Source organism: Budorcas taxicolor, chromosome 19, assembly GCF_023091745.1.
Source record: "Budorcas taxicolor isolate Tak-1 chromosome 19, Takin1.1, whole genome shotgun sequence".
Taxonomy (NCBI): domain Eukaryota; kingdom Metazoa; phylum Chordata; class Mammalia; order Artiodactyla; family Bovidae; genus Budorcas; species Budorcas taxicolor.
This window is the reverse complement of record NC_068928.1, coordinates 44,717,751-44,735,373: the sequence shown is the minus strand read 5'-3', so window position 1 is coordinate 44,735,373 and position 17,623 is coordinate 44,717,751. Positions and strand designations below refer to the sequence as shown.

The 17,623-nt window shown below is 57.4% G+C and overlaps 2 protein-coding genes across 6 annotated transcripts in view; both read left to right on the top strand.

The window, feature by feature from the left end:
* PLEKHM1 (pleckstrin homology and RUN domain containing M1) overlaps positions 1 to 9,110 on the top strand; it is a 58,244-nt gene extending 49,134 nt beyond the window's left edge. For 3 of the 4 annotated variants that reach the window (XM_052657908.1, XM_052657910.1, XM_052657909.1), the window contains 3 exons: positions 5,204 to 5,267; positions 6,014 to 6,171; positions 6,917 to 9,110. In XM_052657908.1, the coding sequence (XP_052513868.1) occupies positions 5,204 to 5,267; positions 6,014 to 6,171; positions 6,917 to 7,028 (334 nt within the window). In that variant the 3' untranslated portion in view covers positions 7,029 to 9,110. Of the gene's footprint in view, positions 1 to 5,203; positions 5,268 to 5,609; positions 5,689 to 6,013; positions 6,172 to 6,916 lie in introns of those variants that run through there. The other variant, XM_052657911.1, reaches the window with a different exon arrangement.
* Positions 9,111 to 10,722: 1,612 nt separating this feature from the next.
* Positions 10,723 to 17,623, top strand: part of ARHGAP27 (Rho GTPase activating protein 27) — a 37,031-nt gene continuing 30,130 nt past the window's right edge. For both annotated transcript variants that reach the window (XM_052657138.1, XM_052657136.1), the window contains exons 1-3: positions 10,723 to 10,828; positions 11,825 to 11,957; positions 13,471 to 14,145. In XM_052657138.1, coding sequence (XP_052513098.1) covers positions 13,489 to 14,145 — 657 coding nt within the window. In that variant the 5' untranslated portion in view covers positions 10,723 to 10,828; positions 11,825 to 11,957; positions 13,471 to 13,488. The remainder of the gene's footprint in view (positions 10,829 to 11,824; positions 11,958 to 13,470; positions 14,146 to 17,623) is intronic.

Here is a 17,623-nt window from a genome sequence, read left to right as displayed (position 1 = left end):
AAAGAGACACACACAGACACACAGACACAGCCACAAAGACACACACAGAGACACACATACACACAGACACACAGGGACACACACACACAGAGACACACACCTAGATACAGACACAGAGACACACACACACAAAGAGAGACACACACACGCAAAGACACACACAGACACAGAGACACACATACACACACAGGGACACACACAGAGACAGAGAGAGAGACACACAGAGACACAGACACACAGAGACACAGTCACAGAGAGAGAGATACACACACAGACACAGAGACACACAGACAGAGAGACACACACACACAGACACAGAGAGAGACACACAGACACAGACACAAAGATACACACACACAGACACACACAGGGACACACAGACACACAGAGAGAGACACAGAGAGAGAAACACACACACATGCACAAAGAGACACACCGAGAGAAAGAGACACACACAGACAGAGACACACACAAAGAGACACACACACAGACACACACTGACACACACGCAGAGACACAGACACACACAGACAGAGACACACACACAGAGACAGAGACAGAGACCACACACAAAGAGAGACACAGACACAGAGACACACATAAACAGAGACAGAGAGAGAGATACAAACACACACACAAAGACACACACAGAGACAGAGAGACACACACATACCACAGACAGACACACACACACAAAGAGACACACAGAGAGACAAACACAGGCACACACACACACACACAGGGACACATACACAAAGAGACACACATACACATGACAGATACAGACACACACAGAGATACAGATACACACAGAAACATACACACAGGGACACAGACACAGAGACACACACACAGGGACACAGACACATACACATACAGATACACATAAGAGTGGCTTGCTCAGTGCCTTGGCGTGGGGACACACACACACATACTACACACACGGTCAGTGCACAAGCAAGTTCTCGGGAGGAATGCCAGGGCTGGGTGGAGGACTCCCTCTCTGCATTCAGGAGTGGCTTTTATTTGTGCGCGTAATGCATTCATTCATTTGACAAGTGCTTATTGAGAATGCACTCAGTGCCGGGCGAGGGGTGTGGGCTTCAGGGCTGAGCGCAGTGGACTTGGGTCCTGCCCTCTGGAGGGCACAGCAGGGAGCAGGGCAGCGGCTTCCCCCAGGAGTGAGGGTGGAGGAGAGAGCAGGACGCCCTGGAAGTACAGCGGAGTTGGGGGTCTGACCCATATTGGAGGGTGCTGATGGAGGAGGGGGCTTCCTGGAGGAACTGACCTCCAGTGTGAGACCTGCGAAATGAGTGGGAAAGAGGGGATTTGCAGGAAAGAGTGTTCCAGACAGAAGTAGTGATGTGCATGGGCTGTGGATGAAGGCCCTGTGTGTGGAAAGAACAGGGAGAAATTTCCGGGCAGTGAGAAGGGAAGCGGGGATGTGGTGAGAGGAGGCTGGAGACGCGAGAGAGGCTGGTCTCCTGGCTCCCCGGGGCCCCACCAGACCTCCGCCCTGGCAGCAGCCCTCCCCAAATCCTTGCAAGAGGACAGGGTTGGGGCAGGACCCTCAGGATGCCCTGCACAGAGCTTCTTGGTGCCCAGTGCCTGGGGGAACTTTCAGTGCTCAGCTGGGGGTGGCGGGTGACACCTTCTGTGGGGCTATGCTGTCCTGGGGCCCCGGGAGGACAGACCTCGGGTGGACGAGCCAGTGCCTGCTGCCCAGCTAGGCTTCATTGCTGGTTTCTGGGGACTTGGAGCAGCTCACAAGCCCCTCCACATTCCCCATGCAGCCACTCCTCCCGACAGGGCTGGTGCAGAACCCCTGTCTGCTGGGCTCCCCTGCTCAGCCCTAGTCCCTGCCCTCCCAGGGCTGCTCTGCACTGGAGAGATGCTGTGGGGAGCCCTCTCTTAGGCAAAGCACAGAGGCTGGCCCCTCACAGGCTCTCAGAGTAGCTGGCTGATCCCTGGTCTCCTCCACAGGGCCTGGAAGAGCAGAAAGCCTTCTGGGGGCCACCATGAGGGACCCAGATGGCTGCTTCTGGGGAGGCTATTGCTGTCTCCATCATCAGTGGGTCCTCACTCCCATCCTTTCTGAGATTCCAGGACCCAGGGCCCCAGAGTCTGCCCTCCTGCCCCCCTGTCCAGGGTGGTGAAATCTCAGGTCAGGTGGGACCCTGTGACCCTCTCCAGTTCAGGGATGTCTGCAGACCTGAGTAGATCAGCTGCCTGTAGGGCAGGTCCTGAGTGCCAGCCTCACTTGCCCATCCCTACCCTGCTGAGATTGGTCAGCAGCCTTACTGGCCTGTCCAGCTTGCCCTGTCTGCAAACTGGGGGCGATCTTGCCTCTTTCTTTCTGGTTGCTGTTTCCAGCCTTCATGAAAGCAGGGCCAGGCCTGCAGAAGTCCGATTTCAGAAGCAGCATAGGGTGAAGAAAGAGCTCAGGAGGCCCCAGACTTGCTGTGTGACTTAAGGAAGTGGCTTCACTTCTCCGAGCCTCAGTTTTCTTGTCTATAAAATGGGCCAGTGATCCCCATGTTTATGTGGCCTGCCGGAGTTGGTGAGGGCCACATGAGGGGCCCAGTGTCTAGGGAGAGACAGAGACAGGTGAACAGATGGCCCTGGGTCAGGGAGGCCAGTGCTGGGAGGGAAGGAGGCAGAGTGCAGAGGGCCAGGGAGCTTCTTGGAGGAGATGGCATCACCTGAAGGTCTGTGGAGTTTTCTTTCTCCTTTTAAAAAGAAAAAAAAATGATTTTCTTCTTTACAAAGATAGTATTCAAATAGTATTAAAGGGAACCAAGCAGAAAGCTGGGGTCACCCTTCTCCAGTCTGGCCAGATCCCACTCTGTCCCTACTCATGGGAAAGCAGAATTGCCCCAACACAAATGGCATCGCCCTTGTGGTGAACCAGGGTTTCGTGAGAGAACCCGAGGAAGCCTGGACTGGATTTTCTGCAGGGAACCCATGGCTGTGGGGGGTTGGGGAGTAGAGGGGGAGCGTGGCTTGCCAGGATCTTCGCAGGGCTCAGCGCAGCCAGATTGTGGGTGCAGGGGCTAGACCTTGAAGACCTTCTGTGCCACCACAAAGGCCTTGGATTTTATTCTGCTGGCAGCCGAAGCTGTTGAGGAGTTTTGAGCCTGGGATGGTCACACTCCCATGAAGACCAGTTTGGCAGCAGTGGGGCGTGGGGGCTGGTGTGGTAACTGGCACAGGAGGTGAGGAGGCCTGGACTGAGGTGGTTGGGGTGGAGGTTGAGAGGACAGGAAGGGTTGAGGAGAAACTGGCAGATCCTGGGATCCCCTTTCTCTCAGGGGGCTGCGCTGACCTCCCCTCCTCAGCAGCTGGAGGGCCTCACTGAGGGTCTCACAGGCCCAGGGTAGGTGGCCTAGCTGGCCCCATGAACTTCCACAACTCTGAGCAGAGGGCAGACGACAGAGAGGACTGTCCATCCAAGCAGGCCCCACCCTTCCTGCCAGCTCAGGAACAGCCTGTGCGCCCCCTCTGCCCCTCCCCCTGCATTTTCCTGATGATAAACGGCAGCTTCCTATTCCCAGAAAGCTGGACGTTTACCGGGGAGACCGGCAGGTTGCCCTGAGTGGCCACTTGGCAGCGCCGTGTGGGCTGCCTGGTGGAGCTCGCCATCTCGGCCCTGGGTGGGGTTCCTCCTAGAAACGGGGCCGTGCCCTGGGGTGGGCACAGTCAAGCACCCACTCCAGATGCCGCGGGGCCGGGCACCTTCCTGTCTCCAGATGTCTGGAGCACCCTGGGGCAGGCTCCCGCGCATCCTCGGACTGGGGAATTCTCCCCCCACCCCCACTACCACACAGACACAGCAAGGCCAGGCAGGGATTTTTTGCAGCTGTTTCCTGTCCATCTCTCAGGATGTAACCCTTGGGATCCCTGCCATCGGTGAGGTGGAAACTAGAGCCAGGCTGGTGGCAGCTGAGCCCTCGTCCTCTGCCCCCCACCCCCACCTCTGAAATGGGATCTGTGCACTCAGGACACCTCAGCTCCTCTCCCAGAGTGCCAAAACCAGATGCTTAAGTGTCTGTCCCTAAGCTAGACCAGGGGCTACAGTAGGAAGGCAGAGGCCACGTCCGGTGCATTTCTGTCCCCAGCACTGTCCCTGGTACATGATGGTGGCAGTAATGACAACAGCTATTAATAACAGCCTCTAGGCATTCACCTGGGAGATAAGGATGCAGGCTCTGGAGCCAGACTACTGCTTTCAGACTCCAGCTGTGCCTCTTACTAGCTGTGTGACCACAGGCAAGTTCTTTAACTTCTCTGTGCCTCTGTTTCCTCTTCTCAAAATGAGGGTTATAATAGCGTCAACCTCACAGGATTCTTGTGAGAATTAAATGAATTAATATATATCAAGCCTTTAGTCCAGTTCCTGGCTCCAAGCGTTAGCTTTCATCATCCTCCTCCTCATTATTTTTTAAATAGACTTTTTAAAATATCTTAAAAAATTTTTTCAACTTAATTGAGTATAATTTACAAAATTGTAAGATATTTATAGTATTTTTGTGATGATTTGATATATGATTATTCTGTGAAAGAGTTCCTCCCATCTTATTAATTCACACATTCATCATCCTCACATATTTTATATGTATTATATATATATGTATATATGAAAAGTTAAAGTGTTAGTCACTCAGTCGTGCCCAACTCTTTGTGTCCTTAAGGACTATAACCCGCCAGACTCCTCTGCCCATGGAGTTCTCCAGGCAGGAATACTGGAGTGGGTTGCCATTTCGTCCGCCCAGGCTTCTTCCCGACCCAGGGATTGAATTTGCATCTCCTGCATTGCAGGCAGATTCTGTACCATCTGAGCTACCTGTATAGTGTATGTATGAGAGAGAGAGAACATTTGAGTTCTGCTCTTAAATTTCAATTATGCAATACAATGCTATCAACTATGGTTAATAATTATTCATTTACTGTGTGCAAGGCACTGTGCCAAATGCTTTTAATAAATTATTTAATCCCGAAAAGAGCTCTCTTGCTCAGGTGAGGAAACCTGAGGTTCAGAGAGGTTAAGGAACTTGCCCAAGGTCCTGACAGCTGGGCACCTGGAAGTCCAGGACCCGAGCCCAGGCTGGAGCTGTTTCTCCTTGGTTAGCGGCGCTGAGGGAATGAAAGCAAACACAGGTGGGCCCAGATTCCTTCTGAGGAGCCTCTTGTCTTTTCTTTGAAGGCTCAACCACAGGAATTATCTCTTGGAGTCACCTCACAAGTACAGTGTCGCCGACCTCCAGCAGGTGAGAATGCCACCCCTGAGGTGTGTGTTAGTCTCTCAGTCATGTCCGACTCTTTGCGACCCTATGGACTGTAGCCTCCCAGGCTCTCTGTCCATGGGGTTGCAAAGAGTCCAGGCAAGAATACTAGAGTGGGTTGCCATTCCCTTCTCCAGGGGATCTTCCTGACACAGGGATGGGACCTGACTCTCCTATATTGCAAGCAGATTCTTTACCGTCTGAGTCACCAGGGAAGCCCAGAGGAACCTAATTCCTAGAAACTTACTCCTGGAGAAATCAGAAAGGGAGATGTTGGGGCAAGGGCTGCTGCCTGCAGTTTACTGAGGCAAGCCATCCCATCTTCAGCCTTTCAGCAGCTCAGAATGGCTGTCCGGCCATCCACGCTTCCTGGGGCAGTGACTGAGCCCTTGGCCCTCTGGGACAGGCAGGCACCACAGCGAAGCCGCGGATCACAGGGCTCAGCCGCCTTCCAGGCTGCGAGGGCGTAGGGAGGGTGAGGGTTTGGGACATTCCTTTCCCCTTTCCTCGAGGGAGGGGACAGTGGATTCTTCTGCGCACAGGGACTGCACACCTGCATGGCTCGGCCTCTCTCGGGGAGGTTTTCTTGCCCAAGTGGAAGGAAACTCCTCTTGGGGTAGGAGTGCTCCAGGCAGGGTGCCAGGAGGAGCAGCAGGCCACGTTTTGCAGACGGCCTCGGGCTTGGCACGGCCTCTCAGAAGGCCTTGGCGGCCGGCGCTTGCCCTCCACAGATCGCGGACGGGGTGTACGAAGGCTTCCTCAAGGCCCTGATCGAGTTTGCCTCCCAGCACGTCTACCACTGTGACCTGTGCACCCAGCGCGGCTTCATTTGCCAGATCTGCCACCACCATGACATCATCTTTCCCTTTGAGTTTGACACCACAGTCAGGTATGCAGATGCCATGCCCGCCACCCTGCCCCACCACCCCCACCCAGGGGCTGGGTGGGGGGCAAGTCCCAGGTGCCACTGCAAGGGGGACCAGCCGAGCCCTCACAGGACTCCTGCCTCCCCCAAGCCACCCGTCTTCCTAGGGAAGAGGTAGCTGCTGCCCCTTTGAGTTGCATGGGGAGGACCTCACTTTTGTCCTCTGCCAACAGGTGGAGGAGGGGCTGGGTGAGTTACTGGCTTGGAGTGCTGGCATAAGGCCGGGCACAAAGTGGGCACCTTGTGGGCAGTACCTCCCACTGCCTCTGCCCCATAACGATTGTCCCCAGTCATCACTCATTATCAGAAGCCTCTAAATAGAAAGAGGCCTCCACCAAACTTCCATTCCAACCCATGTGGGAGTGGAAAACTGAGCCGGTGGGAGTACCCGTTCATTTTCAGTAGGTGTCCCCAGACCCAAACTCGACCCCCCAGAACAGACCTGGGGCTGAGTTTTTTAAGCCGTAGAGTATTTGGAACACAGGCAAGGAATCAGTGAGTCTCAGCAGTATTTATAAGAAGGGAAATAGAATAGAGGGCATTGGTGTGCATCGTGGGGCTTAGAGATCAGCACTGCAGCGGGAACCTTTTGTCCCAGGATGGAGAGGCAGTGCCCGGTGCCTTGCGTGGCCGGGTCTGGTCAGGAGCACTGACCAGCCTCGAGCCCTGGAGGCTCGAGGTCCCAGCAGTGCTTGCGGCTTTCTCCCAGGTGTGGCGAATGCAAGACCGTCTTCCACCAGACCTGTCAGGCCGTGGTCAAGAAGGGCTGCCCCCGCTGTGCCCGCCGGCGCAAATACCAGGAGCAGAGCAATCTCACCTAATCCCACCTCTTGTCCCCACCCGGGACCCGGGGCTCAACCATCCCAGCTGGGTTGGCCACCAGCCTGGCCACACTCTCAAGGTGTCACAGAGCCAGGAAGACTCTCAGATGAGACCAGAGCACTGGCCTACAAGAGGGAGCCCCGGGAGCCCCTGATGACACCTCCTGCCCCCTATCCATCTGCTCCAGGAGGCACGGACACCAGCAGGTGCCCCATGTCTGACGGTGTGGGAGGAGGGGGCCTTTGCACTAATCGGCCCAGCTCCCCTCACTGACACACCATCCCCATGAGGGCTGTTCAACACTGTGGAAACAAGACTTGGGGAGCATTTTCAATTCCACATTCCTGATTAAAAGGTCTAGTTTTTTTATGGTGGGTTTTTTTCCCTTCATATTTCAACAGAAAATATTTTTTTATTCTTGACCCTCCATAAGTCACCCAAGAAATCCAGGCATTCTCACCCTGAGCAAATGTGTAGAAACTGCTCAGGCCCAGCCTGGAGGTGGGTGGTGGCTGGGTGGACCCAGGACAGAGCCCACCAGCTGGCGGGTGCCTTTCCTTTGCCCTCACTGGGCGCTTGCTGCTGACAGCTCCTGTACAACGTGCCAAACTGCCGTGGGCCAGGCAGGCTCAGTCCTGAGGACCACGTTCTTTCCCCTCCTCCACCCCCATCTGCTCCCTGGTCCCCCCTCCACCTGAAAAGCCCTTCAATTTCTCTGTGTCAGAACCCACCCCCCATCCCTCCTGCAGCTCTCCTATAGCCTGGGATCTTGGTCCCAAAGGAGCAGGGCTATGACTCGGAACCAGCACTGTCAGCACTTTGAGCCTTCCTTGGTCCAGGGAAGGGTCATCTAGCCCAACCCTCAGCCCTCTGCCCTCCTCACTCCTACCCCCGACTGGCAGCCAGATGGGCAGGGGGTTGCTGCAGACGCATTTCAGGAACGCATCCCCGCCTGACGGACCTTTGGGGACTGAGGTAGGCTGGGTCCACACTGCCCCCCACCATCCTTCCACGAAGAGTGCCAGCCCTGCTGCAGAGATGCACAGAGATACGCAGGAGAAGCCACCTGTGGAAGGATGCTCAGCCAGTTTATGAAGCCATGAGTTCACAAAGTTTTGCTGGACTAGCCCAGGAGGGCCGCTGCCAAGAGATTGGAACATTTCATTGGAGCATGACTGCCTTTGGAAGGGGTCTTCAGGTGGAGCCTGAAATTGTTTTCAAAGCGATATTTAGACCCTGGGGCTTTGGGGGGGCATGATTTCTCTGTTGCCTCCCCCCATGTCTCCTGGACCCAGCAGGCCCCCCTCAGTCCTGGGACCCCCCTGACCATCTTGTCTGTGCTCAGCTGAGATAGGAGGCCTCAGGTAGATAGCCACCTTCACTGTCAAAAGATGAACCCACTCCCACCTCTCCCTTGGGGTGATTCGGCTGCTGAGTCACCTGCCTAGCCCTGTGGAGCTGGATAAATTGTGCAATAGAATGGAGGAGGTGGTGGGCGGGTCAGGAAAGGGGCTGTCACACAGCTTCTTTGTCCCCATCACAGAAGATAGTGCACACCTGTGCTCAGCGTACCAAAGCCTCCTAAACCAGAAAGTGGATCCTTAGCCCCACCCGCACCCCCAGCCAGCATTAATGCTCCACCAGAAACACAGCCGGATCAGAGCCATATTTGGTGGTCCTGGGGTGGGCAGCACTGCCTAAGCCCAGCCCTGTGAGTGTATTCTGTATCCCAGAAGATCCCTAGGTGGCAGTGGGAATGAGGCCCTGGAGAAGCCCACTTTGGTTCAGCAGGGCCTGGCACACCACACTCCCCACCTTCTCCGAGACCAGTAGCATTAAAGCTGACTGCCTCCCTCCCACCACCAAAAAGCTGCTGATGCTTTCAGATGAGTTGATTCACCCTCTTCACCTCCAGTGGAAAGCTGGTATGAACCTCAGTAGTGCCCACACTATTTTTAAAATTTCGTTTTATGCAATAAACTGTTTCTAGTGCAGGGCCCTGGCCCTGAGAAGTGCTTTGCCATGTACCGAAGGAACTGCGGCCATGTGACTTTTGAGTGATTTTGCAGTAAAGACCTGCTGTTTCTAACCTGTGGTCTGGTTTCTGAATCTGAAAGCTTCCACTGACTGGGGGAGACCACAGGCCCTCAGATACTGTCTGATAGCCTCCACTGTTCTCAGTCAGTCCCTGGGCACAGGGGAGGGCTGGAGGAGGGTGGTTATAGGTAAACGGCATGGCGGCGGCGGGGGGTGGGGGGGTAAATAGGTAAACATTTGCAAGCAGGGGGCTTGTGTGCCAGGAGTGAGCATAGAGAATAGTAAAAGTAATTCAGTCCGCCCGCCCTCCTTGCCTCTCCTCCGAGTCAGCCCTTCCCCCGCCATGGGGTAGGATTTCAGGACCTTTGGGGAGGTTTATTCACATACACTTATGTAACTGAAGCTAACGCCTGGAATCCCACTGTGATGGCTTCTTTCCTGTTCCTTAAATGTCAAAGCACAGACCCCTGACCCTGGAACGTGTGAAACCATTCACACTGGTCATCCAAGGTGAGAGAAGAGGCTCAGGAAGGAAAGGCTTGTGAGCAGGGCCAGATTCAGGGCCCATGGTTTCAGGGCTCCACCTGGCCTTGGCTGCCAGCTTTCCTCTGAAGTTCCAGCAGAAGTCTGGGGGGCGGGGAGGGCCTGCAGGAGGAAGCCCACTGCTGCCCTTGTAAAGACAGGAGAAGGAAACAGGCTAATTCCCAGGGAAATCAAGGTGCAGGAACTTGGGACTGAAAGATTCATGTCTGCAATTTCCTGTCCTTGAAGCAGCCTTTCGGGCCTTTGAGGAAGCACCCTCTGCCCATTTCGTGAGCCCCAGCTTCACTCGGGGGCTGCAGGTGGTGGGCTCGGAGGAGCCTTGAGGGACCTGGTGTGAAGAGGTGGGACCCAGAAGAGCACACGGCCGATGTGCTGCCTTTGGACTCAGTCATCCATCCTTAGCAAGGTGTTTCTGAGAATACTTGTTTCTCCCTTCCCCCTCCTGCCTAAAGGAGGATAGCGGATGGGGGGTTTGGAGACCCCAATTCAACCCAAGAGGAGGGCTCGTCTCGTAATAAAATTAGTGATAATAATAACTCATCAGATGTGTGTTCTTACAATGTGTTGGTAACAATACGTTAGCCTGACCTGCTGCAGCCTATGGGGTCACAGAGAGTCACAACTTAGTGACTGAACACCAACAACAATCCTATGAAGTGGGTGTTACTGTCCCCAGTTTACAGGAAAGCAAACTGAGATGCAGAGATAAGGTGAGCATCTTGAGTTCAACCCCAGGAGGTTGTTCTGAGCTTTGACGGATTGGCTGGGGGTTAGGGGGGCTCCTCCCCCACAAGGATCAAGGCCAGGAGGTAGGGGAGAGGGGGTGGAGTAGAGCAGCAGTGGAGGGAAACCTGACCCGTCTTCCTCCCCGCTCATCCCACCGTCCAGGCTCTGCTGCCTTCCTCCGGGAGACAGCCAGGTGTGGCCCAGAATCCCCGGGAGGTGCAGGGGAAGAGGGTGGCGTCTGCGCTCCTCGGGCGCTGGCCCGTCCCAGAGAGGACAGGAAGCCAGGACACCGGGGATTGTCTCTCGCAGCCGCAGCCCCAGCCCCGGGAGGAAGTTCTGCCGGGTGCTCTCCGCCGGTGCCTCCCTCGCTATATTGTTGAACAGGAAACAGGGCAGCGCGGGAGCGGGGCGGTGGAGGAGGGAGCACCGGACGCCGAGCCCCCCGCGCGCCTACCAGGACAAGTGGAGGCGAGGCCAGCGAGCGGACACCGAGGTGCTGGGCCGACTGGGCGGGGGTGCTGATCTGGGGTGGGGAGGGGGACTGCAGGTGGCGGGGTCCTCACCCGGCAGCACCAAGCACCCTTCGCGCACCGCTCAGGAGCCGGAGCTGAGCGGTCTTGGGAGGAGCGCGGCTCGGGACGGATCTTGCCCTCGCTCGCGAGGAGGTGGGAGGCGAAGGGCTGCCCGCCGTCCTGGGACAGGAGGGGCCCAGGTGCAGGCCCCCTGCGCCGACTCAGGCGTGGGCGCCGCTGTGACTCTTGTCGGTCTCCCAAACCGTGGACGCAGGGCACCTCCTGGTGAAGGGTCGGTCCTCTCGCTTCTGGGACCCTCCCCGCTCCCACGATCCCTCTCCTCTTCGCTCCCCCCAGGATCGGGGAAGGAGACGAGGACCGGGTCCCTTCCCCACCCAGCCAGTGACCCAGCGCTCCGGGGAGCGTCTCTGCAGCGGGAACCCCGCTCCAAGTTTTTCCAGGCCTGGCCGAGCCGAGTTCAGAAAGGGCCTGGGGAGGACGAGGATGGGACCGGAGCGGCAGTGCCTGCAATCCGGGTGGTTCAGGATGCAAATAGCCTTGCTAGGACTGGGGACGCTCCAGCTAGACGGCAAGCGGGGTCGAGCAGTCCTGAAGCATCGCGTCCGCGGGACGCAGAGCCTCTTGGAGCCTATCCCGAGCGTAGGGGTGGGGTGCGACAGGGGCCTGACCCTACCCTCCCTTGGCTCCACTCGTGTGCCTTCCGTGCCGCTTCGGCCGCAGCCCTCCCTGCCCCTGCCCCTGCCCCTGCCCCTGCCCCTGCCCCTGCCCCTGCCCCTGCCCCTGCCCCTGCCCCTGCTTCTGCCTCAGGCCTTCTCCTGCTCAGGTCCCGCCTCCAAGGCCCCACCGGCCCAGGCGGATTTCTTCAGGCTCCGCCTCGCCCCTCCCAGACACCGCCGCTTCGGGAATTGAAGGCGGTCCTTCCAAGCGTCCCTCACCTTCTTTGCTCTCCTTGCCAGCCCCAGCTCCCTGAAGTCTCTCCAGCCAAGCCGTCTGAAGCCCCGCCCAAGGAGATGGCAGGGCCCTAACCTGCATCCATCCGCCGGCTCCACCCAGCCGGCCCATGGGCTCCTCGATGCCCGCCCTGCCGACGTAAGTGAGAGGCAGGGGGTCCGGGGAAGGTGGAGAGAAGGGTGTCCTCCTTAAGCTTGGTTGGCTTAGCTCCAGTCAGCTCACGGACCCGCGTCCAGGGCGCAGTGTGCTTAGTGGCTGTTTACACTCCTTCCCCGTCGAGGAAAGTTTGAGAAAGTAGAGAAGGAGCTCTAGGCGCCCCGCGGCCAGACGCTGTGCCTTGGATCCCTCAGACTCAGAGGCCGAGCTCCCACCTGCACCTGCGGGTCGCAGGTCACCGTCCTGGGGCAGTCGGTGTGGCCGATGTAAAGGCTTGGAGGCACCAGCCTCACAGACGGGCTTCCAGTTGGGCTGTGACGCCGCTCCCCCGACACACCTGGGGCCAGGCTGAGCCTGCGGGAGGGAGAGTGGGTTGTGGTGTTCACTCCGGGATAACTTTGGGGGTCCCTTGGGTACACCGCACGGATAGTCACTATCAAAGAGTGCATTCTCTAGGGGCCACTCTCATGGGGCAATATAGAGACCGCAGGGCAGGGGGCAGGCAGCAAGGGCCAAGCCTCTCTCTCTGGACGTGGAGGTGCGAGCCGGAGCGCAGGGGGCGGTGCTGGTCGGTCTGGGCGGGCGGGGCTCCGGGGTCACGTCTGTGGCTAAGCTGCTGGAGAAGAAAGAGAAACCAAGAGAACCGGTTTCCCCGGCCTTGGCAGTCGCAGCCCCTTATGCCAAGGCCCTTGGACTAAGCAGGGCAGGGACACTCCCAGAGTAGAGCAAAGCAGGGGCCGCTCCCAGAACCTGCACCCCAACTCTGTCCCCTTCGGGCCTGAGGCGCACGCGCCGGGGTGGATGGCTGGGGTGATAGCTGCCAAGGAGGCGATTCCCTGAGGGTTCCTGGAAGTGTCGGGACAGGGCAGAATGGAGGTATGGGCTATTTTTCCCACTTTACAAATGCGGAAACCGAGGCCCAGTCAATTTTTATACACACGTGATGTCAACTTTATCGCGGGCTGCTGCTGCTAAGTCACTTCAGTCGTGTCTGACTCTGTGCGACCCCATAGACCGCAGCCCACCAAGCTCCATCCCTGGGATTCTCCAGGCAGGACCACTGGAGTGGGTTGCCATTTCCTTCTCCAATGCATAAAAGTGAAAAGTGAAAGTGAAGTCGCTCAGTCGTGTCCGACTCTTTGCGACCTCATGAACTGCAGCCTACCAGGTTATCGCGGGCAGTCCCCACCAACCAGCCTTAAAGCTTCCCTGGCTTTAAAGCCGGACCGTTGTTAGCCACCATCTCCCCACCGAGGGATAGAATTTTATACTCCAGCCCGCAGAATGAAAGGGCTGTCTTAATTCCATCGCTGCGTGTAAGAATTAAAACCGTAGAGATTATTTCATCCAAGCCCCGCGTTTTAGAGATAGGAAAACCGAGGCCCGAACGTACACGATTGTAGCTTCGGGACTCGAAGTCTTCGGGCTCCCCTGTGCGGAGCGCGGCCCTCTCGGTGGCCCTCACCTCCGCGCCCCTCCTCCTCGTCGCCCACAGGGACACGCGGCGGCGGCGATGGCGGCGGACGTCGAGGGGGACGTGTACGTGCTGGTGGAGCATCCCTTCGAGTACACGGGCAAGGACGGGCGCCGCGTCGCCATCCAGCCCAACGAGCGCTACCGACTGCTGCGCCGCAGCACCGAGCACTGGTGGCACGTGCGGAGCGAGCCGGGCGGCCGCCCCTTCTATCTGCCGGCGCAGTACGTGCGCGAGCTGCCGGCCCTCGGCCACCCCGCGCCCGCCCCGCCGCCGCCCGCGCCCCTCCAGGGCCCCGCAGCTCCCGAACCGCTCGCCTATGATTACCGCTTCGTGAGCGCGTCGACGCCCGCCGCACCCGACGGCGGCCCCGCCGAGCCCCGGGGCCGCGCGGGCTCCCTGTGCGGCCGAGCTCGACCGGGCGCGGCCACCCAGCGTCGAAGCCTGGCGCCTGGCTCGCCCGCCTGCCTGTACACGCGGCCCGCGGCGCCGGTGCGGCCCGCGCAGTCCTTGGACGACCTGGCCCGCACCGCCGCGCCCCCTGCCGGCCTCCTCGGGAGCGGAGGCGGCTTCAAGGCCTGCAGCGTGGCCGGCTCATGGGTGTGCCCGCGGCCCCTGGCGCGCAGCGGCTCCGAGAACGTCTACGAGGCCATCCAGGACGTGCGCGGCCCCTCGACGGAGCAGCGGCCGGAGCAGGTATGCTACTGGGAGTCGGGAGCGGGGAGACCGGGGCGGGGGTTACTTCCCCGCTCCAAGAGCCCGGACGCTGGGAGACCCCCTGAGCCTTAAGTCCCGGCTCGACGGAGCAGCAGTGTCTGCCGGCTTTGACCAACACGCTCACGCCGAGCCTGACTTTGCTCAACCACGAAACCAGAGGGGTATAGGCGCACTCAAGATTTCTTATCTGCAGTTCCCAAATGCCAAAGCTCCCTGGAGCTCAAAGGGCTTCTGTAACTCAGTTAATGGCAGAATTTAACTTGAGCCGATGTGCGGCCGTGGGCAGCCTTAGTATACCCCATTTAGTGTGAATATTCAAGTTTTGCTGTAGAAGTTCAAGTAAACCCGATACGGTGCCGCCCAAGCCTTGCTGGGAGCGTTATGCCCCCTGTAGCAGGTGCGGGCCCGTTACCTTTCTAAAATCCAAACCATTCCAAAACACATCTGGAATGAAATAAGGGATGGTGGCGGAGTGCCGCCGCCGGCTCTACCTGCCTCGCGTTTCTCACATGAGCTTGGGCTTCGGAGGAGATAATGGATGTGAAAGTCAGGGGTCTGCTTCCTTTTTTTGGCTGGTTCCAACATTTTAGTTCCTTTTTTTTTTTTTTTTAATTTCGATGGGTTTGTTTCAGAAATAAGTCCAGTTATAGTGAGGATGTTCTTTTTGCCTCCTGGTTATGTAAATTTGGGGATTTCTGAAATAATATTTAAATATTATTTTAAAAATAGGGGCACGTTTTAAAAACTCTTACAACCTCAAAATACTTTGCTGGCCCGGACTTCTTCAAGTTTAGGGACTTTTCCGGGAAAGATGTGTGTGTGGGGCGGGGAGTTGGTGCACAGGCCCCCATCTGACATCTGCTGCGGCTGTGTAATTATGGGCAATCCACTTCCTCACTCAGAGTCTCAGTTTGCGTTTAGACCAAGAGGCTAGGGAACGGTGGAGAGATGACTCCTGAAACTTGTGAGTCTCTGATTTCCTATTTTGGACCCAATATGATTATAATAAATATTGATGCCTGCCACGTGCGGAGACTGAGTGTGGGATGCCCAGAGGAAGGACGCACCGTCCCCTTCTGCAAGGCCCCAGGTCTTCACTCCTGCTGGTCTTCTTATGGCGCAGTGTTCTGGATTTGAGGCTATAGAGACTCGAATTTGACTCGGCTGGATCACCTGCCAGCTGCTAAACGAGTCACTTCATTACCCCCGCCCTCCTGTATACACGCAGAACAATATCAAAGGATTCGAGTTGTTGAGAGCCTCAAAAGAGGTGAAGCGTGGAAGTGCTTGACACGTAGTAGGCGGTCTGCCAAGACTGGCTGAGGGCCCGCTCCACCTTCGCTAGTTTTTGCAAGGGGCAACCCGCCCTCTGGTGGCCACAATGGAGAACAACGTGCGGCGGGCAAGGAAAGAGATCGAGGACCCTGAGGGGAGAGAGCTGAGGAGGTGGAGGGTGATGGAGCCAAACCCTTCCGTCAAGCGCCTCTGCCAGCCCACCATCTATCTATTCCATCTTCTCTGGAATGGCTGCACGCCTGCTCTCCTTGCCCCCGGCGCCGCTCCGTTTCTTCGGCAGGCTCTCGCGCCTCTCCACACTCTTTGTCCTTGTGATGGTGGGAATGTCTATTTGGCTGTTGGAGGTGCACTCCCTTCTGGAGGTGGGGGACTGGCCTTGCTCTCTGAACCCCAGCTCCTGGCATCGAGCCTGGGCCAGAGCCTTAAGGAATGTGCTGAGGAGGGACAAGGAGAGGCAGCTCCCTTAACCATGAACCCAGGCTCTGCAAGTCTGCCCAAGGGGCATCACAGCAGAGCCCAGGACCACAGTGGGAGAAGGCCTCCCGCCCAGATCCCAGTACCTCCTGAGCTCAAAGAAAAGTCCCAGCAGCCAGTGTCTCCGCCTCGAGCCTCCAGCTTCTGCAGCTGCAGTGGTGTGTTAGGAGCAGGTGGACATAGATGATCAGCGTAGGGGGTAGGGCTTGTACAGGGAGGAACTGAGGTGTCTGCCGGAGACCTGGGTTTCCACCGAGATTCTCTGCTCAGTCGCAGCTCTGGCCCTAATTCACTGTGTGACCTCAACAAGTCACTTAGCATCTCTGGTCCTGTTTCCTCCCTTGAGTAATGGGAATAAGACCACGCTCCCTGTGGCCATGTTTTATTTGAGTGTCAGCTGTCGGCCTCCCTTGACACTCCATCCAGGACAAACTCCAGAGGAGGGGAGTTGGTTCCTTCCTGGGAAGGAGGTCCCACCCTGCTCTCTGTTCAGCAGCGCTTAGAGAAGGAGTTTCCTGAAACGTGAGCCTGCCTGTAATCTCCTTGGAGGAGAAAGTTCCCACCTTTCCCCCTCCATTCACTAAGTGTGAATTGATGGAACACCTGCCAAGCACCAGGTGAGCCTTTGGATCTAAAGGCGACTGAGGCACGGCTCCAGCTCTGGGGGGCTCACTGTCTGGGTTGGGAGACTGGCAGGAGGGGACAGATCTTCAGTGTGGGGCACAGGCCGTCTGTGATGGAGCTACTCGAGGTGCTGAGACGCGTGGGCAAAGGCGAGGTGCGAGAAGGTGTGGTACCTTTGGGACCTTACAGGTGGGGCTCAGGGATGAGAGTGTGGGGTCGGGAGTGGATGGTGTCTGCTGAGCAGGGACTCATGGGCTCTCGGCAGGAATTTGGGCTTTATTCTGCAGCTATTGGAAGGCTCTCAGCAGAGAGGGGAAGGGGATTGAGGGAAGACCCCTGCAGCTGGGCCTTGGAGAATGATGAGGACCTTTGCGGTCTCCCAGGCACGCAGTGGTGGCAGGAGATTTGGGAGGTAGGCTGGGTGGGACCTGGTGGCCAATGGGCTGAGGGGGTGAGGAGGATATCAGGAGGAGCTCGCCTCCCAGCGTGCCCTCTGGCACTGGCAGTGGTGCTGTTTGCGGCCTGGATACTGGGGAGGAGGTGGTGGGGGAAAGAGGCGATGCCCACTCTGTCCATGCCTGGCTCCAGTCCGGGACAGCTAGGACTGCTGCCCAGGAGGAGGCCCTCGGCGTGCGATAGTGGAGTGATGGGGGTGGACAAGAGTGCCTGAGACAGTCCTGGGGCCACCGCATTCGAGACAGCCCTGGGGCTACAGCGTTTGGGTGATAGAGGGAGGAGAGAGGAGCGAAAGAGGAAAGAACAGTCAGGGAACAAGAAGGGAAAGCAGCAGAGCACTGGCCCAAAAGCCAAGGAGCGTCCAGAAGAAAAGAGAAAGTGAGATAAAGGTCACTGGGCTTTATTGGAAGCGGCCACCAGAAGGTCAGTGGCTACCTTATCAGGAGCTGGTCCAGGGGTTGCTGAAGGCAGAAAGCAAAGGGTCAGAGGAATGAAGGCTGAGGACACAGGTGCAGAGTGTAGACAATTCTCAGAAGCTAGGCAGAGAGGGGAGACCCTGTGTGGCCAGATGTGGGTGTAAATCTTGGGTGGGGGCTCCCCAGAATCT